This window comes from Anomaloglossus baeobatrachus, chromosome 4, assembly GCF_048569485.1.
Source record: "Anomaloglossus baeobatrachus isolate aAnoBae1 chromosome 4, aAnoBae1.hap1, whole genome shotgun sequence".
NCBI lineage: Eukaryota > Metazoa > Chordata > Amphibia > Anura > Aromobatidae > Anomaloglossus > Anomaloglossus baeobatrachus.
The window spans coordinates 236,970,731-236,992,833 of NC_134356.1; the positions used below are offsets into that span (position 1 = coordinate 236,970,731).

The following is a 22,103-nucleotide window of genomic DNA, read 5'->3' on the forward strand; positions in this document are numbered from 1 at the left end:
CGATGTCTTCCTGTCTGAGCCCGGTCAGCTGATCTGGTGGACACTAGCGGCGCGCACAGCGATGACGTCATCGCTGTTCGCGCCGCTAGTGTCCAGATCAGCTGGCCGGCACAGACAGGAAGACATTGCGCGATGCTGCAGGGGGACGGCTCCACACACGGTGACGGGTGAGTGTACTGATTCACTGCTCCCCGCGCTGATAATGATGCACGGGGGGCAGTGAATACAGCCGCACATGATCACTCCAGGCTGTAGTTGCCAGGGTTGATCACGGCCGGCTGTTAATTATGCGGCACCCCCCAGCTCATCACCCCGCCCACCTGTCAGTGCCGGTTTCGCTGAGAGATGATGGGCGGGAGGATGGGCGTGCATATGTAATGAGCGGACCCACGTGGTCACGGCAGGCGCTACTGCAGCCTGCTCATGCCCCTGATGGCCCGCTCCACCGCAGCACCCTCATTCCCGGCCGCAGCCCTATAGTCAGACCATAAGACGCACCCCCCACTTTCCCCCAGCATTTGGGGGGAAAAAAGTGCGTCTTATGGTCCGAAAAATACAGTTCTCTTACAGGCCATGTTTAGTAATTTCTATTTTATTGATATATTATTATTATTTATTGATTTTAATGATGGTCCATATTTTGATGAGATAAGATATAATACAGCAGTAGAACTCATGCCTAATTAAAATGCATCTCTTTATTGTAGATCAGTAAACCAACTCGGACCAAATCCACAAGAGTTAAAAGTGGCAAATGTGTTTCAGTGCTACATCCTTAATCGTTGCAATGATTAAGGACATACACTACAGTTCAAAAGTTTAGGGTCACTTAGATATTTCCTTATTTTTTAAAGAAAAGCACTTTTTTTCAATGAAGCTAACATTAAATTAAACAGAAATACACTCTATACATTGTCAATGTGGTAAATGACTATTCTAGCTTCAAACTTCTGGTTTTGAATGCAATATATACATAGGTGTATAGAAGCCCATTTCCAACAACCACAACTCCAGTGTTCTAATAGTACATTGTGTTTGTTGACTGTGTAAGAAGGCTAATGGATGTTTAGAAATCCCTTGAAAACACTTGTGCAATTATGTTGGCACAGCCCGAAACAGTTTTGCTAATTAGAGAAGCTATAAAACTGACCTTCTTTGAGCTAGTTGAGAATCTGGAGCATTACATTTGTGGGTTCCATTAAACTCTCAAAATGGCCAGAAAAAGAGAACTTTCATGTGAAACGCGACATTATATTCTTATTTTTAGAAAGGGAGGATATTCCATGTGAGAAATTGCCAAGAAACTGAAGATTTCCTACAAAGGTGTGTACTACTTCCTTCACAGGAGAGCACAAACAGGCTCTAACCAGAGTAGAAAGAGAAGTGGGAGGCCCCACTGCACAACTGAGCAACAAGACAAGTACATTAGAGTCTCTTGTTTGAGAAATTGACGTCTCACAGGTCCTCAACTGGCATTAAATAGTACCCCAAAATGCCAATGTTAACGTCTACAGTGAAGAGGCGACTCCAGGATGCTGGCCTCCAGGGCAGAGTGGCAAAGAAAAAGCCATACCTGAGACTGGCTAATAAAAGGAAAAGATTAATATGGGCAAAAGAACAGAGACATTGGACAGAGAAAGACTGGAAAAAAGTGTTATGGACAGACGAATCGAAGTTTGAGGTGTTTGGATCACACAGAAGAACATTTGTGAGATGCAGAACAACTGAAAAGATACTGTAAGAGTGCCTGACGCTATGGGTCAAGCATGGTGGAAGTAATGTGATGGTCTGGGGTTGTTTTGGTGCTGGTAAAGTGAGAGATTTGTACACGGTAAAAAGGATTTTGAATAAGGAAGGCTATCACTCCATTTTGCAATGCCATACCCTGTGGACAGCGCTTCATAGGAGCCAAAGCACACCTCCAAATTATGCATGAACTATTTAGGGAAGAAGTAGGAAGTTGATATTCTATCTGTAATGGAGTTACCAGATCTCAACCCTATTGAGCTGTTGTGGGAGTAGCTTGACCGTATGGTAAACAAAAAGTGCCCCTCAATCCTATCCAACTTGTGGAAAAGGCTTCTGGAAGTGAAATATCTCCAGATTACCTCCGCAAATTAACAGCTAGAATGCCAAAGGTCTGCAAAGGGGTAATTACTGCAAAGGAGCATCCTTTGATGAAAGCAAAGTTTGAAGGAGAAAATTATTATTTCAAGTAAAAATCATTAGCTCTAACCTCGTCAATGTCTGGACCAGGAGTGGGCAATTCAATTTCCCATGGGGCCGCATGAGAACTTGGGATAGTTTTAGAGGGCCGGACTAATATAATTAACTCAATTCTACCCAATACTGTATATAGTATATATACTATCCCTTCATAAACAAACAGTAAGTTAAACAATACAAAGATTCAATGACAATATGTAGGACCTAATTACATCATTAATTAATGGTGAGATGATGAAATTTAATGAACTTGAGATTGTAAATAAATAAATTACATCACTATATACTGCACCTGTAATAAATTACATCACTATATACTGCACCTGTAATATACTACATCACTATATACTGCACCTGTAATAAACTACATCACTATATATTGCACCTGTAATAAATTACATCACTATATACTGCACCTGTAATAAACTACATCACTAGATACTACACCTGTAATAAACTACATCACTATATACTGCACCTGTAATAAACTACATCACTATATACTGCACCTGTAATAAACTACATCACTATATACTGCACCTGTAATAAACAACATCACTATATACTACACCTGTAATAAATTACATCACTATATACTGCACCTGTAATAAACTACATCACTATATATTGCACCTGTAATAAATTACATCACTATATACTGCACCTGTAATAAACTACATCACTATATACTACACCTGTAATAAATTACATCACTATATACTGCACCTGTAAAACTACATCATTACATCCCCATATACTACATCACTACATCCCAAATATTAGTTACCTGTCCCCCCCTCCCCCCATTGTCCCCTCCTCAGGTTATTAGTCACCACTCACCTCTCCCTCCTCCGGCACCTCCGTACGGGTCCCCCGCCAAGCTGCTTCTTCCCTGGTACAGGCCCTGGCTGCACCGCTGTTTTTCTTGTAGGGGCCCCCGCCGCTGCTTCTCTCTGTACAGGCACCAGCTGGTGTCGCTTCTCCTGCCGGGTGGGAACTTTTCAAATGACAGACACGTGCTGTACTGACGATATCAAGGTCCACGTGTGTCAGAGAAATGTGCCGGGCAGGGGAACAGAGGACAGATCCTGAAGCTCCGCACAGTGTAGCAGCGGAACGCAGGAATCTGTCCTCTGTTCCCTGCCCGGCACCTTTCTCTGTGACACATGCGCGCCCTGATGTCGTCATTACAGCGCACGTGTGTTATTTGAAAAGTTCACACCCGGCAGAAGAAGTGGCACCACGTCTCCAACTCTGATCTAATGGGCAGGCCGGTTACAGAGAGTAGGCGGGCCGGATGTGGCCCGCGAGCCACCCTTTGCCCAGGTCTGGTCTGGACTATATTTTCTATTCATTATGCAACTCATTTAATAAATAAAAGTATGATTTTTTATGGAAAAGACAAAATTTCTGGGTGACCCCAAACTTTTGAACTGTAGTGTAACTCTGAAACGCGTTTGTGACTTCTATGTCTTGTATGATTTTTTTTAGTTCTGATTTATTTCTACTGCTGGATCATATTTTATCTCTTCTTACATTCATCTTATAGAGAAACAAGAGTGGGAGACAAGCGTTTAGATGACATAGGTACAGATGATAAGGGAGTTATAGAGTTGCTCACCTGAAAAGGTTATGATTGTCAAATTCCAATAAAAGTCCATGAATATTACAGCTGCTGTAATCCTGTTGGCAAATGAAAGTGCACCCTCTGTTGTGTACCAATTAGTAGAAAAAGGAGATTTACATAGCATTAGTGCAGTCATATAAAGGCCCAAGAGGTAAGAGGCTCCACTATTACCTCCAAAAGAGCAATCAGCTTCTATCATAGCTGAACTAATGGTCTGCAAAAAGGTCCATGTACTATTCTTGCACAGGGATCCTCATCTGTCTGTGTTTGCCACTGGTGCTTGACTGGAATGATATGGAAATATAGGTGAGCTGACTTTGTTTTCAAATTAACAATTAATATTATGAGATCTCTTAACCCCTTCACCCCCGGACAATTTTCTGTTTTTCGTTGTTTGGGGGTTTTTTGCTCCCCTTCTTCCGAGAGCCGTAACTTTTTTATTTTTCCATCATTCTTGCCAGATGAAGGATTGTTTTTTGTGGAACAAGTTGTACTTTTAAATTACAGCATACATTTTCCCATATATTGTACTGGAAAATGGCAAAAAAAATTCCAAGCGCAAAAAAAATTGCAAAAAAAGTACGATTGCACAATTGTTTTGGGAGTATTTTATTCACTATGTTCACTATATGGTAAAACTGATTGGTCGGTGTGATGCCTCATGTCAGTACTAATGCGTAGACACCAAACATGTATAATTTACCTTTTTTAAGGAGTTAAAAAAATTCAGAAGTTTGTACAAAAAAAGTTGTGCACATTTTGCGCCATTTTCCACGACCCGTAGCGTTCTCATTTTTCAGGATATGGGGCTGAGTGATGGCTTATTTTTTGCATCTCGAGCTGATATTTTTAATAGTACTATTTTTGTGCATATGCTACTTATTGATCGCTTGCGACAACCAAAAAACGTAATGGTACCATTTGGGTTTTTTTTGCCACTACGCCGTTTAATGATAAAATTTATTGATTTTAGATTTTAATAGATTGGCATTTCTAAATGTGGCAATACCAAATATGTGTTTATTTTTAGTTTTTTTAACCCCTTACTTTTCAATGGGGTGAATGAGGGTGATTTCAACTTTTAAGTTTTTTTATTTTTTTCAAACTTTCTTAACTTTTTTTATTTTACTAGTCCCCCTAGGGGACTATAAGGATCTGCAGTCTGATTGCTGACTCATTTCTGCTGATCAGAGCAGCACAGCTCTGAACAGCAGAAATGCTGCGTTCTTGTTACAGACGCTGCTCTGTCATCACATGATATGTTGCTACTATGGCAACCATCAGCTCCCCGTGATCACGTCACAAAGTCATGGGGTCTCTTATGGTGGTGGAAAAAGGGGCGTTCCCTGCTGCAGCCATTCAAAATGTTACAGCGCAATTCAAGGAATTAATAGGCACGGGTGCATTGCGGATCCAACCTCGCCTGCAAAACACACGTCTGCTGTTCAAATCAGCAGACATGTGCGAGGATCACAGCCGGCCCACTGCAGCAGCCAGCATTATTTACCCTTCATGATTTAGGATATACTGTTATGTCCTAGGTCGTGAAGGAGTCAAGGTTTTGTATAAACAGTGCTTGTCAAGTCAAATTTTAAAAGGTAGCAATAATCTATGCAACCAAGCACTCTAAAATGTTGTTTATCATATTTTTATTAGTAATCAGCAGTGAAATCCAGTTAGTGAAGATGTTTTGGTCAATTAGACCTTCCTCAGTTCATGTGCTGGAGAAGAGAGAGCGTCTAGGATGAAAGCAATTGTGAATAGAGCAGTATCTACTGCTTTCAAAAGCTGCACTACCAGTGCACCCTAGATCCTTCCAGTGCACACTGGATCCTACCAGTGCACCGTTAAAGGCTAGAAGTGATGTGTATTATCTAGATTTTGAAAGGAACCTGTCAGATCCCTTGACTGTCCTGAACAGCTACTGAAGCAGTATCAGTACAAATTTCCTTATTATATTAAGGTGTTTAATGTACTATATTAGTGCTGCAATATTTGAATGATCTAGTTGTGGCATCGCATCTGTTAATGAGGTTTGACTAGTCCAATAGTGCATCTCTTTCCCCGGGACTAGTCTTGCCTAGGATTTACACAGTGTGCAGAATTATTAGGGAAATGAGTATTTTGATCACATGATACTTTTTATACATGTTGTCCTACTCCAAGCTGTATAGGCTTGAGAGCCAACTACCAAGTAAGTAAATCAGGTGATGTGCATCTCTGTAATGAGGAGGGGTGTGGTGTAATGACATCAACACCCTATATAAGGTGTGCTTAATTATTAGGAAACTTCCTTTCCTTTGGCAAAATGGGTCAGAAGAGAGATTTGACGGGCTCTGAAAAGTCCAAAATTGTGAGATGTCTTGCAGAGGGATGCAGCAGTCTTGAAATTGCCAAACTTTTGCAGTGTGATCACCGAACAATCAAGCGTTCCATAGCAAATAGCCAAAAGGGTCGCAAGAAGCGTGTTGGTCAAAAAAGGCGCAAAATAACTGCCCAGGAATTGAGGAAAATCAAGCGTGAAGCTGCCAAGATGCCATTTGCCACAGGTTTGGCCATATTTCAGAGCTGCAACGTTACTGGAGCATTAAAAAGCACAAGGTGTACCATACTCAGGGACATAACCAAGGTAAGGAAGGCTGAAAAATTACCACCTTTGAACAAGTAACATAAGATAAAACATCAAGACTGGGCCAATAAATATCTTAAGACTGATTTTTCAAAGGTTTTATGGACTGATGAAATGAGAGTGACTCTTGATGGGCCAGATGGATGGGCCAGAGGCTGGATCAGGAAAGGACAGAGAGCTCCACTCCGACTCAGACGCCAGCAAGGTAGAGGTGGGGTACTGGTATGGGCTGGCATCATCAAAGATGACCTTTTCAGGTTGAGGATGGAGTAAAGTTAAACTCCCAGACCTACTGCCAGTTTCTGGAAGACAACTTCCTCAAGCAGTGGTACAGGAAGAAGTCAGTGTTGTTCAAGAAAAACATTATTTTCATGCAGGACAATGCTCCATCACATGCATCCAGCGTGGCTGGCCAGTAAAGGTCTAAAAGATGAAAAAATAATGACATGGCCCCCTTGTTTACCTGATCTGAACCCCCATAGAGAACCTGTGGTCCCTCATAAAATGTGAGATCTGTAGGGGGGGAAAACAGTACACCTCTCGGAACAGTGTCTGGGAGGCTGTGGTGGCTGCTGCACGCAATGTTGATCATAAACAAATCAAGCAACTGACAGAATCTATGGATGGTAGGATGTTGAATGTCATCATAAAGAAAGGTGACTATATTGGTCACTAAGTTTTTTGGGGTTTTGTTTTTGCATGTCAGAATTGTTTATTTCTAAATTTTGTGCACTTATATTGGTTTACCTGGTGAAAATAAACAAGTGAGATGGGAATACAGTTAGGTCCAGAAATATTTGGACAGTGACACAATTTTCGCGAGTTGGGCTCTGCATGCCACCACATTGGATTTGAAATGAAACCTCTACAACATAATTCAAGTGCAGATTGTAACGTTTAATTTGAAGGTTTGAACAAAAATATCTGATAGAAGTTGTAGGAATTGTACACATTTCTTTACAAACACTCCACATTTTAGGAGGTCAAAAGTAATTGGACAAATAAACCAAACCCAAACAAAATATTTTTATTTTCAATATTTTGTTGCGAATCCTTTGGAGGCAATCACTGTCTTAAGTCTGGAACCCATGGACATCACCAAACGCTGGGTTTCCTCCTTCTTAATGCTTTGGGTTTCACAGCCGCGCCAAAAGACTACTGGATTCTTCTCAGATTAATGTTTCTTTTATTTCATAACAGGTCAAGTCTACGCGTTTCAGGAGGACACAGCTCCCTTCTTCAGGACAAACCAGCAAAGAATCATCAAATCAGGGATTTGATGATTCTTTGCTGGTTTGTCCTGAAGAAGGGAGCTGTGTCCTCCTGAAACGCGTAGACTTGACCTGTTATGAAATAAAAGAAGCATTAATCTGAGAAGAATCCAGTAGTCTTTTGGCGCGGCTGTGAAACCCATTCTCTACTACTCTCTGTTATCTGCCTCTTGGGGACCGCTGCCGGGACTTGGTGTTACATGCTGCTATAGGTGTTGTGACTGTCACAACCCGAATTGGTGAGTAGGATTATTCTTTGCTTCACCCTATATATATTGGGGTAAGACCCTATTGCGCTTTCTTTTTCCACAGTTTTCACTTATACCTTCTTAATGCTTTGGCAGGCCTTTACAGCTGCAGCCTTCAGGTCTTGCTTGTTTGTGGGTCTTTCCGTCTTAAGTCTGGATTTGAGCAAGTGAAATGCATGCTCAATTGGGTTAAGATCTGGTGATTGACTTGGCCATTGCAGAAAGTTCCACTTTTTTGCACTCATGAACTCCTGGGTAGCTTTGGCTGTATGCTTGGGGTCATTGTCCATCTGTACTATGAAGCGCCGTCCGATCAACTTTGCGGCATTTGGCTGAATCTGGGCTGAAAGTATATCCCTGTACACTTCAGAATTCATCCGGCTACTCTTGTCTGCTGTTATGTCATCAATAAACACAAGTGACCCAGTGCCATTGAAAGCCATGCATGCCCATGCCATCACGTTGCCTCCACCATGTTTTACAGAGGATGTGGTGTGCCTTGGATCATGTGCCGTTCCCTTTCTTCTCCAAACTTTTTTCTTCCCATCATTCTGGTACAGGTTGATCTTTGTCTCATCTGTCCATAGAATACTTTTCCAGAACTGAGCTGGCTTCATGAGGTGTTTTTCAGCAAATTTAACTCTGGCCTGTCTATTTTTGGAATTGATGAATGGTTTGCATCTAGATGTGAACCCTTTGTATTTACTTTCATGGAGTCTTCTCTTTTCTGTTGACTTAGAGACAGATACACCTACTTCACTGAGAGTGTTCTGGACTTCAGTTGAGGTTGTGAACGGGTTCTTCTTCACCAAAGAAAGTATGTGGCGATCATCCACCACTGTTGTCATCCGTGGACGCCCAGGCCTTTTTGAGTTCCGAAGCTCACCAGTCAATTCCTTTTTTCTCAGAATGTACCCGACTGTTGATTTTGCTACTCCAAGCATGTCTGCTATCTCTCTGATGGATTTTTTCTTTTTTTTCAGGCTCAGGATGTTCTGCTTCACCTCAATTGAGAGTTCCTTAGACCGCATGTTGTCTGGTCACAGCAACAGCTTCCAAATGCAAAACCACACACCTGTAATCAACCCCAGACCTTTTAACTCCTTCATTGATTACAGGTTAACAAGGGAGACGCCTTCAGAGTTAATTGCAGCCCTTAGAGTCCCTTGTCCAATTACTTTTGGTCCCTTGAAAAAGAGGAGGCTGTGCATTACAGAGCTATGATTCCTAAACCCTTTCTCCGATTTGGATGTGAAAACTCTCATATTGCAGCTGGGAGTGTGCACTTTCAGCCCATATTATATATATAATTGTATTTCTGAACATGTTTTTGTAAACAGCTAAAATAACAAAACTTGTGTCACTGTCCAAATATTTCTGGCCCTGACTGTATATTTGGTTTTTATTAAGTTACCTAATAATTCTGCACATTAATAGTTATCTGAACAAACAGATATCCTCCTAAGATAGCCATATCTAAAAAAAAAACCACTCCAACTTCCCTAAATATTAAGCTTTGATATTTATGAGTCTTTTGGGTTGATTGAGAACATAGTTGTTGATCAATAATAAAAAAATCCTCTAAAATACAACTTGCCTAATAATTCTGCACACAGTGTAGTAATCACATCGCTAAGGAAGGATGTTCTTGACAGTTTACATCTAATCTCATTATGGTAGGCCAATTATGCGGGATATTTTCACTACCTGTCAACTGGGCAGTCCTTGTGTTGCCCGGGAAAATTTGTGCATTAGGAACTTTAATATGTCTTTGCATAATCCCTGAAAATCAGTTTTCATGCTCAGATATATATGTAAAATAACTATGTTTTAATATATTAATACCTAAAGTTGAGTTTTAAGTAGAATGTGACTAGCTTCAATTTGATTACAGATGTACTTCTTTTAGTGTTTTACTAGATCTGTGTTTTTCCTAAATGTAAAGGTGGATTCTTTTTATTACAGTTTTACTGTCACATAAAACTGCAGGTTCTTTATCCTTCTCCAGACTTCTACTGTTTCTTTACATTTTACCCAACAAATCTTTCTCCAACTGTAAGAAGATAGATGGTGTTTTCTCTCAAGCGTTGAATTTGTAGAATAAATTTTATGGCTTCTTTTTCAGTCAGCAGAGTTTGTAAGATGAAAGAGAGTAGGGGTTTGCTATATCTTATTCTTATCTTTTAGGTGACATCTTGTCTTTCTTTAACTTAAACATCAATGCTTTCTAACTCTTTTCACTCCAACACTTTGCTTCAAACCTGAATTTTTTAAGCTTTGGGACAATGTGACAGGCGGAATAATGTCAAACCGTTCCAGAGACTGCTTAATATTTTAACATGTTTACTTATGTAGTGCATTTTTTTCTCACATCACAGTTTAGTTAGCGAGCCAAAATATTTGATGCTTGATCTTGTATATTATCTCTGATCAAGGCACCATTTCCAACAACTTCTGTATTAAAAAAAAAAAACAAGACAAAAAAACCCAATGTAATACGTGATGTATTTGCCCTGAATATTTTCATCAATAAATTATACATTTTGAAGTTCTTAGGGTAGATGTATTAGAACTAAGCACAATCTGATTTGCACTAGGTAACTTGTGAGCATTTTCACTCTAAACACAAAAATATATATATAATCAAAAGCAATTATGTTTGTTTTGCTAGCAGAAATATTTTCGCCTTATTTGAGGCAGCTATTTTTGACAACAGGATGTGTAGCCAAAAATCAATTGCTACCTAATAGAGCCTAATGTTGCTAAGTCATGGGTGTAAGCCAAAATGGTTATACTTATGTTACCTCTTTTCCAAAAATGGCCACTACAACAAACAGAAAAAAAATACATAATCTCTGTAATGCAAAAATAGTAACGTTAGGATATGGAGGGCTATCGGGAATCACATTTTGCACACACCAAAGGAAATCTGAAAGCATTCAGCTGCTCACTTTCAACTTTCATCATATATCTGTCATGATGTGAGTTGTTGGATAACGAGGGGTAGTGACCGCTATGCTGTCCATCACGATAGGGTGCCCTATGCTATCCCTAATCTCAGGGATACTCCTAATGGTGGAGATGCCTGATTCCCTTTCCTGGCCCTGTTCCTGACCTGACTTATTCCAATTTTCCTTCTCTCCTCAAGGAAGGACAAGGTAGGAGTGTGATGTTAAACACAGATGAAGACAAATTGTATTCTTTGCGAGAACAAATTGATGGAAGGTCTTTTCTGTTCTAGCATGACTATGCCCCAATGCACACAGAAAGGTCCATAAAAGTATGGTTGGGTACATTTTATGTGTAACAGCTTTACTGACCTGAACAGATCCCTGACCTCAACTCCATCAAACACCAGGGCCTTTTATAAAATATTACAGTATGACCTCACAAATTCTATATTGAATGCAGAGCTGCCATCAGGGCATTACAACCATGACTGGTGTACCAGGCCCAGTAAAGGGGGGAGCCCGGGGTAATTGCATAACTTTATTAAGTCCAGGCAGCCCCCTTTTCACAGGGCCCATGGTACCTTTAAATCTTCCTGTCTGGCCGCGTCAGACGTGGCTACGCAGCACACTGTGATAGGGGTCCAGTTCTGCTATACTGTGCACTGTGGTGGGTTTGATAGAGGGCTAATAGAGGGTCTGAACCTCAGTATGTTATTTGGAGCTGGGGGGGCTGTTTATATTATAAGAAGCTGTAGGGGTTTGAGCTGTGTATATTATATGAGCCTGGGGGTTTATTGCTATGTCAATGAGGTCTGCTACACTTTACCCTGCAAGGACAGGTGCTGCACTCTCAACTATTAAGGGCATATTACCCTGTGTACTGTGTGTTGTGCTTCATACTGGGAACATATTACCCTGTGTACTCTGTGCTGCGCTGTATACTAGAGACATATTGCCCTGTGTACTGTGTGTTCCGCTGTATACTGGGGACATATTGCCCTATGTACTGTGTGTTCCGCTGTATACTGGGGACATATTGCCCTATGTACTGTCTGTTGCGCTGTATACTGGGAACATATTGCACTGTGTACTGTGTGTTGCGCTGTATACTGGGGGCATATTGCCCTGTGTACTGTGTGTTGCGCTGTATACTGGGGACATATTGCCCTGTGTACTGTGTGCTGCACTGTATACATTGGGGTGCTGGTGGGTGTTAGGCGCCTCTACACATCCATATATAAACACATACAGTATGTGCGGTTTACTCCGTTTTGACTGTGTTTATTTTTCTCACCCATTTGTGTGTACATTATTAAAACTGTGTGCTATCAGTGTGCTATCCATGTTTTTTTATATGAATATAGAAAATGAAATTACAAAGTTTCTCCTACACTTTTCAATGTTAAACATGTGCAGCAAACGGACTGTACACTGCTGCCATCCATGTGCTGTTTGTGTTTTTCACGGATCCATAGACTTGTATCAGCCTTTGTCATTAGTTCTGCTGGAAAAACACGGACTTGTGGGCAGCAACATAGGTTAAAATGGGTGCATGTGGTATCTCTGTAGTAAGCTCAATTCTGATCTTGTATCTCTGTAGTAAACTCGGTTCTGTTCCTGTATCTCTGTAGTAAGCTCAGTTTTGTTCCCGTATCTCTGTAGTAAGCTCGGTTCTGCTCCCATATCTCTGTAGTAATCTTGGTTCTGATCTCGTATCTCCGTAGTAATCTCAGTTTTGATATTGTATCTCTGTAGTAATCTCAGTTAAGATCTAGTATTTCTGTAGTAAGCTCAGTACAGAGAAGCAGTGTGTGGGGGGGATATTATACAGAGGAGCAGTGTGTGTGAGGATATTATACACAGGGGCATTGTGTGGGGGATATTATACAGAACGTCAGTGTTTGGGGGGATATTATATATGGGGCAGTGTGGGAGAGATATTATGGAGAGGGTCAGTGTAGCGGGTGTATTATGAAGAGGGGTGGTGTAGAGGGTGTATTATGGAGAGGGTCAGTGTAGAAATACTTCATTTTCTGGAACAAGTTCAAAGGTGCTAACAATTTTGACTTTGTGTGTATGTATATGTGTATATATACAGTATAAAAACACACACACATTTTCCAAGAGTGGTAGTGAGGCTGTAGAAGGTTTGCGGGGTGGAGGCAGAGCTGGGGTGGAGCCTGGACAGAGTCTCAAGGGGGCCCCAAAATTTTGCCAGTATGGGGCTATGAAATTCCTAGTGGCAGCCCTGATTGGATGAATAGGCAAAAATTCCAACATGCGCTCCAATATCTTGTAGAAAGCCTTCTCAGATAAGTGTAAGCAGTTCTAGCTGTAAAGGGGGCAATAACTCCAGATTCATGTTGTTTGGAAATGGATGATATGTGAGCTCCTGACGTAAAATAAAAAGGGTATTCTCAAGTGGTCTCTTGAGCAGCTCACAGCTCTGCAGTATCCATATTTCTTAGTAGTTTTGTGGGTGGATGCGTGTCCCTGAAAAATTCAGTTCTAGTGAGTAGTAGAGTTGAGCGCAGTTCGCAGTTCGAGGTTCTCCAGTTCTAGGCTCGAGTGATTTTGGGGGCTGTTCGAGATCAAACTAGAACTCGAGCTTTTTGCAAAAGCTCGATAGTTCTAGATACGTTCGAGAACGGTTCTAGCAGCAAAAAGCAGGGCTTTTTACAGCTACAGTGTGCAGGAGCCATCGCTGGCAGCCTGCCAGAAGCTGGTAACCAAGATAAACATCGGGTATCCAAGCAAAGCGCTTTGGTTAGTAACCCGATGTTTATCCTAGTTACGTGCAGGAAGCCCACACTTCCCCGCTCAGCTCGCTCCGCTCCCTCCTGCCCGTGGCATGTACACATACATACACACACACACAAACACAAACACACACACACACACACACACACACACACACACATGGTCCCGCTCGGCTTACCTGCGGTGATGAAGTCCCGCCATCCCGACCTCAGCACTGTCACTGTCCTCCATGGCCGCCGCTTGTCACATCACCTCTCTCGCTTCCGACCCGAGACTGACTAGCGGTGACGTCACGGGCCTCTCGCGATACTTGGTGTGAAGGCGCCGGTCATTGAACTCAGTGACAGGGGCTGTCAGTGTGCTGGAGATCAGCGCAGGTAATGTACCTCGCTGACAGCAGCACTTGTCATGCCCTGCAGTGACCTGGGCTGACCCATTGATGTTAGCTCAGGTCACTGCATTGCTCTCCCAGCCAATGGGGAACATCCTGCTCTTCATTGACTGGGACAGTGTGGATCGTCATGGCAACCCCTTGGATTACACCAGACCTGGATTTGTTTTTCATTCTAATAAATTGGTTAAAGAGGGAATGTTTTGGGGAGTGTTTTGTCAAATAAAAATGTGTTTGTCGTGTATTTTTTTTTATTACTGACTGGGTTGGTGATGTCGGGTATCTGATAGACGCCTGACCTCACCAACCCCAGGGCTTGATGCCAGGTGACATTACACATCTGGTATTAACCCCATATATTACCCCGTTTGCCACCGCACCAGGGCGCGGGATGAGCTGGGGCGAAGCACCAGGATTGGCGCATCTAATGGATGCGCCACTTCTGGGGCGGCTGCGGCCTGCTATTTTTAGGCTGGGGAGAGTCCAATAACCATGGACCTCCCTAGTCTGAGAATATCAGGCCCCAGCTGTCTGCTTTACCTTGGCTGGTGATCCAATTTTGGGGGACCCCTACGTGTTTTTTTTTTTAATTATTTATTTAATTTAAAATAACAGCGTGGGGTGCCCTCAGTTTTGGATTACCAGCCAAGGTGAGGTTGCCAGCTGTGGTCTGCAGGCTGCAGCCGTCTGCTTTACCCTAGCTGGCTACAAAACTAGGGGGAACTCTACGTCATTTTTTTTTTCATTTTTTTGGCTAAATTCAAAGCTAAGCACCCCTTAGTGCCACATGAAAGGCACCAAAGGGTGCTCCACTTTTTCTCCACTTTTTCTCCATTTTTTCTCCACTTTTTCTACATTTTTTCTCCACTTTTTCTCCACTTTTTTCTCCATTTTTTCTCCACTTTTTCTCCACTTTTTCTCCATTTTTTTCTCCACTTTTTCTCCACTTTTTCTCCACTTTTTCTCCATTTTTTTCTCCACTTTTTCTCCACTTTTTCTCCACTTTTTCTCCATTTTTTTCTCCACTTTTTCTCCACTTTTTCTCCACTTTTTTTCCACTTTTTCTCCATTTTTTTCTCCACTTTTTCTCCACTTTTTCTCCACTTTTTCTCCACTTTTTCTCCATTTTTTTCTCCACTTTTTCTCCACTTTTTCTCCACTTATTCTCCACTTTTTCTCCACTTTTTCTCTACTTTTTCCCCACTTTTTCTTCATTTTTTTCTCCATTTTTTCTCCACTTTTTCTCCACTTTTTCTCCACTTTTTCTCCATTTTTTTCTCCATTTTTTCTCCACTTTTTCTCCACTTTTTCTCCACTTTTTCTCCACTTTTTCTCCACTTTTTCCCCACTTTTTCTCCATTTTTTTCTCCATTTTTTCTCCACTTTTTCTCCACTTTTTCTCCACTTTTTCTCCACTTTTTCTCCACTTTTTCTCCACTTTTTCTCCACTTATTCTCCACTTTTTCTCCACTTTTTCCCCACTTTTTCTCCATTTTTTTCTCCATTTTTTCTCCACTTATTCTCCACTTTTTCTCCACTTTTTCTCCATTTTTTTCTCCATTTTTTCTCCACTTTTTCTCCACTTTTTCTCCACTTTTTCCCCACTTTTTCTCCATTTTTTTCTCCATTTTTTCTCCACTTTTTCTCCACTTTTTCTCCACTTATTCTCCACTTTTTCTCCACTTTTTCTCCACTTTTTCTCCACTTATTCATCACTTTTTCTACACTTATTCTCCACTTTTTCTCCACTTTTTCTCCATTTTTTTCTCCACTTTTTCTCCACTTTTTCTCCATTTTTTCTCCACTTTTTCTCCACTTTTTCTCCACTTTTTCCCCACTTTTTCTCCATTTTTTTCTCCATTTTTTCTCCACTTTTTCTCCACTTTTTCTCCACTTATTCTCCACTTTTTCTCCACTTTTTCTCCACTTTTTCTCCACTTATTCATCACTTTTTCTACACTTATTCTCCACTTTTTCTCCACTTTTTCTCCATTTTTTTCTCCACTTTTTCTCCACTTTTTCTCCATTTTTTTCTCCACTTTTTCTCCACTTATTCTCCACTTTTTCTCCACTTTTTCTCCACTTTTTCTCCACTTTTTCTCCATTTTTTCTCCATTTTTTTCTCCATTTTTTCTCCACTTTTTCTCCACTTTTTCTCCATTTTTTTCTCCATTTTTTCTCCACTTTTTCTCCACTTTTTCTCCACTTTTTCTCCACTTTTTCTCCACTTTTTCTCCATTTTTTCTCCATTTTTTTCTCCATTTTTTCTCCACTTTTTCTCCACTTTTTCTCCATTTTTTTCTCCATTTTTTCTCCAATTTTTCTCCACTTTTTCTCCACTTTTTCTCCACTTATTCTCCACTTATTCTCCACTTATTCTCCACTTTTTCTCCATTTTTTTCTCCACTTTTTCTCCACTTTTTCTCCACTTTTTCTCCATTTTTTTCTCCACTTTTTCTCCACTTATTCTCCACTTATTCTCCACTTTTTCTCCACTTTTTCTCCACTTTTTCTCCATTTTTTTCTCCACTTTTTCTCCATTTTTTTCTCCACTTTTTCTCCACTTTTTCTCCACTTTTTCTCCATTTTTTTCTCCACTTTTTCTCCACTTTTTCTCCACTTTTTCTCCATTTTTTCTCCACTTTTTCTCCATTTTTTTCTCCACTTTTTCTCCACTTTTTCTCCACTTTTTCTCGATTTTTTCTCCACTTTTTCTCCACTTTTTCTCCACTTTTTCTCCATTTTTTTCTCCACTTTTTCTCCACTTTTTCTCCATTTTTTTCTCCACTTTTTCTCCACTTTTTCTCCACTTTTTCTCCATTTTTTTCTCCACTTTTTCTCCACTTTTTCTCCACTTTTTCTCCATTTTTTTCTCCACTTTTTCTCCACTTTTTCTCCACTTTTTCTTCATTTTTTCTCCATTTTTTCTCCACTTTTTCTCCACTTTTTCTCCACTTTTTCTCCGTTCTTTTTCTATGGTCAGTCTACCCATTAGCTCTGCCATGCATACTGTAGCTCTACACCTACTGCACATATTACTTTATGATTGACATCTCTTTCGTACCAGAGCTGTCTAAGCCTACTCTGACCCCATATTTGTCATTAGTATATTGTCCTTGTACTGTATTATGACATTTGTATCATGTGTTTCATTTCTTGCTGTGTTGCAATTTTTTTGCTGCATCCCAATTGTACCTCTACATTGTTCGAGTTTATGTTATTGTTCTCTCACTCTTATGTGATACTGATTATTGTCATTTTTCATGATTACAAGCAGATAAGTCCAATCTGACGAAGGCTGAGGCCGAAACGTCATTTGTAACTTGTTTTGGACAAAAACATATATGCTTATGAAATTTTTTTTTTCTTAATACGGACCAATAAAGAGTGATTTTGCATTACTATCCGTTGTGACTTACTGACTTAGTCTGGGAGATTTAGAGTGCCGAGGTTACTCACTAATTTTATCTATTATTACCTCTGAGCACCTATATATCAGTGAGCAGAGCTTCCTCTACAGTAGTTCTCCTGATTAGGCATGCCCTTACCTCATGAGCAGGGCATTGCAGCTTTGGTAGCAACCATTACGACATGGACTCTGCTGCTGTGGACCCGGGGAGAGTGAGTGCAGATTCATTGCACCCACACTCCTCACATGAAGGGTCCGCACTCCTAGAAAATGGGGGATACGTTCCCTGAGTGTCTCCTCCCCATATTCTAGACGGTCCAGAGTCGTCGTGGGACCCTTTATTTTTTTTCTTACAATAAATTGGTGAAAGAGGAAATGTTTTGGGGACTGTTTTTTCAAATAAATTTCTTTTGTCGATTTTTTTTTTTTTTGTTAGTACTGACAGTTTATGATGTTGGGTATCTAATAGACGCCATGACATCACAAACTGCTGGGCTTGATCTCAGGTGACTTTACAGCTAGTATCAACCCGATTTATTACCCCGTTTGCCACTGCACCAGGGCACGGGATAAGCTGGGGTGAAGCGCCAGGATTGGCGCATCTAGTGGATGCGCCACGTCTGGGGTGCCTGCGGCCTGCTATTTTTAGGCTGTGAATGCCCAATAACTATGGACCTTCCCACCCTGAGAATACCAGACCACAGCTGTCCGCTTTACCTTGGCTGGTGATCCAATTTGGGGGGGACCCTACTTTTATTGTGTAATTATTAATATTTATAAAATAATTATAAAAAAGAGCCTGAGGGGACCTCCACATTGGATCCCCAACCACGGTAAAGCTGCCAGCTGTGGTTTTCAGGCTACAGCCGTCTGCTTTACCCTAGCTGGCTATCAAAAATGGGGGGACCCAACGTCATTTTTTTTTTTAACTATTTTTTAAATAGAAAAAATTAATGGGCTTCCCTGTATTTTGATTGCCAACCAAGGTAACGGCAGGCAGACTGGGGTGGCAACCCATAGCTGTCTGCTTTATCTGCTGAGAATCAAAAATACCGCGGAGCGCTACGTCATTTTTTTAAAGATTTATTTTTACAGCACTGTGATGTCCAGCAATCAAAATACAGGGAAGCCCATTTTATTTTTAGTTATTTAAATAAATAATTAAAAAAAATATATATGGGCTCCCGCTGCATTTTTTGTATTGCTAGCTAAGGGTAATCCAAGCAGCTACTGGCTGCTAACCCCCACTGCTTGGTGTTACCTTCACTGGCAATGGAAAATCCAGGGAAGCATTTTTTATTTTTTTTGCCAAAAAACTACAAAAAAAAGGACGTGAGCTTCGCCATATTTTTGTATGCTAGCCAGGTATAGCAGGCAGGTGCTGGAAGAGTTGGATACAGAGCCAGAAGATGGCGCTTCTATGAAAGTGCCATTTTCTGAGGCGGCTGCAGACTACAATTCGCAGCAGTGGGGCCCAGAAAGCTCAGGCCAACCTGTTCTGCGGATTCCAATCCCCAGCTGCCTAGTTGTACCTGGCTGGACACAAAAATGGGGCGAAGCCTACGTCATTTGTTTTCTAATTATTTCATGAAATTCATGAAATAATAAAAAAAGGGCTTCCCTTTATTTTTGGTTCCCAGCCGGGTACAAATAGGCAACTGGGGGTTGGGGGCAGCCGTACCTGCCTGCTGTACCTGGCTAGCATACAAAAATATGGCGAAGCCCACATAATTTTTTCAGGGGGCAAAAAACTTCTGCATACAGTCTTGGATGGAGTATGCTGAGCCTTGTAGTTCTGCAGCTGCTGTCTGTCTGTATGGAGAAGAGCAGACAGCAGCTGCAGAACTACAAGGCTCAGCATACTCCATCCAGGACTGTATGCAGAAGTTTTTTGCCCACCAAAAAAATGACGTGGGCTTCGCCATATTTTTGTATGCTAGCCAGGTACAGCAGGCAGCCACGGGCTGCCTCCAACCCCCAGTTGCCTATTTGTACCCGGCTGGGAACCAAAAATATAGGGAAGCCCATTTTTTTTTAATTATTTCACTTATTTCATGAAATAATTAAAAAACAAATGACGTGGGCTTCGCTTCATTTTTGTGTCCAGCCGGGTACAACTAGGCAGCCGGGGATTGGAATCCGCAGCACAGGTTAGCCTGAGGTTTCTGGGCGCCTCTGCTGCGGATTTCAGTCCGCAGCCGTCCCAGAAAATGGCGCTCTCATAGAAGCGCCATCATCTGGCGCTGTATCCAACTCTTCCAACAGCCCTGGAGCCGGGTGGCTTGTTGGGTAATCATGAGTTAATACTGGCTTTGTTTTACTAGCCAGTATTAAGCCAGATATTCTTAATGTCAGGCACGTTTGACCCGGCCATTAAGAATCTCCAATAAAGGGTTAAAAAAAAGACACCACACAGAGAAAAAATTCTTTAATAGAAATAAATACACAGACACATTAGAGACTCCATCTTTATTACCCCCTGTCAGCCCTCCACGATCCTGCTCTTCTGTCTTCTTTCTTTCTAGTGTAGTAGTAGTGACGATTGTAGTGAGGATGAGGTTCACCAGCCCATCACTTGGGGCTGGGGAACCTCATTCTCAGTACAATCCTCACTAGTGTAGTAGTAGTGACGATTGTAGTGAGGATAAGGTTCACCAGCCCATCACTTGGGGCTGGGGAACCTCATCCTCAGTACAATTCTCACTACAATCGGGAAGCAGCGTGCAGCCTTCACTCCGTGAGTGATCAGTGCTGGCTGTCAGCGGTAACAGCGGTAACGCTGACAGACGCGTTACCATAGCAACGGTGCTCTCGGAGCTGCGGTTAGCGGTGACGTCACCGCTAACTGCGTTGCTATGGCAACGGTGATCTCCGTTAATGACCGGCTGTGTCAGCCGGTCCCTAACGGAACGGGGAGTCGACCGTGTGCTAGAGCATGTCGCCGGTACACGGCGATACACATATGTGCACCGTGTACCGGAGAGATGCACTCGCAGGTCCTACATGACGCGTCATAGTCATGTGACCAGTCTGTAGCCAATGAGATAATAGCCACGTGACTGGTCACATGGCTATTTTGACGTCACGATAGGTCCTGCTTCTCTGCTGGCAGTGCCGTCACCGGGAGGATTCAGCGATCATCGGATGGAATAGCGGCAGGAGACAGAGTGCAGAAGGGATCGCGAGGACTGGTAAGTGTTATGACAATGTTTATTAACTGTTTGTGTACATTTATAATGCATTTTTATGTGTTTGTGATTGCCTCCCATTATAGCCTATTGGCTCGAGTTCGGTTCGTCGAACGTTCGACGAACCGAACTCGAACGGGACCCCCGTTCGGCGAACCGACCTCGAGCCGAACCGCGACCGGGTCGTTCATCTCTAGTGAGTAGCTTCATCCAACACATTAACAATTTGTCATTGTTTGTTGTAAGTCTGGAAAACAAGTAATACACTATGTGTTATTAAAGCTGTCCTTGCGGAGAGTGAAAGCAGTTAGAAAAACCAAATCAATTGCTTCCTCATTTTCCTGTTGTTTTCAACTTGCTTATTTTCATGTTGTCTAATTAACTAAAGAAATTTAATAACATGATAATATCCCCCTTTAAATATCCCAGCAGTAAATGAAGGTAAAATGTTCTCAATAAATGAGCTCTAAATCTGAGGCTAAAACAAGCTTTATTAGAATCTACTTGAGAATTTTTGAAACACCGAAAGTTGAATAAATCAGTTCATTAAAAAGCAACCTATCACATTGTACATGTCATCTGATCTGTGGACAGCAGGGTATAGACAAGGAGACGGAGAAGCTCAATGATAATAGGTTTGCTACAAAGATATGGTATAACTTGTATTTTTCCAGTGATATGCCTGGTCTCTGTATGTAGATGAGTCAAGTGGGCGGTCCTATTCAGTGATTGACAGCTATCTCAATATGCACAGTCATACAGGGAAGACTGTCAATCAATGACAGACTGCCCACTGTATTCATGTATACAAATCCCAGGGATCTCAATGAATAAAATTCCAATTTTACTAATGCTTTTTCCAATAAAATGTATATTAATCTGATCAGCTTCTACTCCTGTATAACATCCTGCAGATCAGATCCTATTTAACAAATGACAGGTTCCTTCTAATAATATCTAATAAATTAGAAAATTATAACAACAACAATTTTACATATTAATTTTAAAATTGAGTTGCACATCATTTATTATAGAGCACACTTTTCTATCATCATATTCTAAAAACATTTGCCATTAATATTGCTGTTTTGTTTCCTAGGAATTTGATAAAGACAATATTCCGACAAAGGTTATTGCCCAGATAAGAGGAGATTTTATCAGCAATCCAGAGTTCCAGCCAGCTGTCATTAAGAATGTCTCTTCAGCCTGTGAAGGGCTTTGTAGCTGGGTCAGGGCCATTGAAGTCTATGACAAGGTTGCCAAGGTAACGACTGTGTCCTAAGATTCTTCATAGACATCAAACTTTCATCTTGTTAAATTTGTATAGGCAAAGCATGGTGTGATGAATGTTAATATAATATAAGGACAGCTCAGTACTTTTCAGTTTATTTATTCATTCAGGC

The 22,103-nt window shown here is 41.3% G+C and overlaps 1 protein-coding gene across 1 annotated transcript in view; it reads left to right on the forward strand.

Moving 5' to 3' along the window:
• The window catches only part of LOC142302376 (dynein axonemal heavy chain 3-like), a 2,626,214-nt gene that overhangs the window by 2,111,180 nt on the left and 492,931 nt on the right, over positions 1-22,103 (forward strand). Inside the window, exon 57 of the mRNA XM_075343433.1 lies at positions 21,800-21,964. Within this exon, the coding sequence (XP_075199548.1) occupies positions 21,800-21,964 (165 nt within the window). The remainder of the gene's footprint in view (positions 1-21,799; positions 21,965-22,103) is intronic.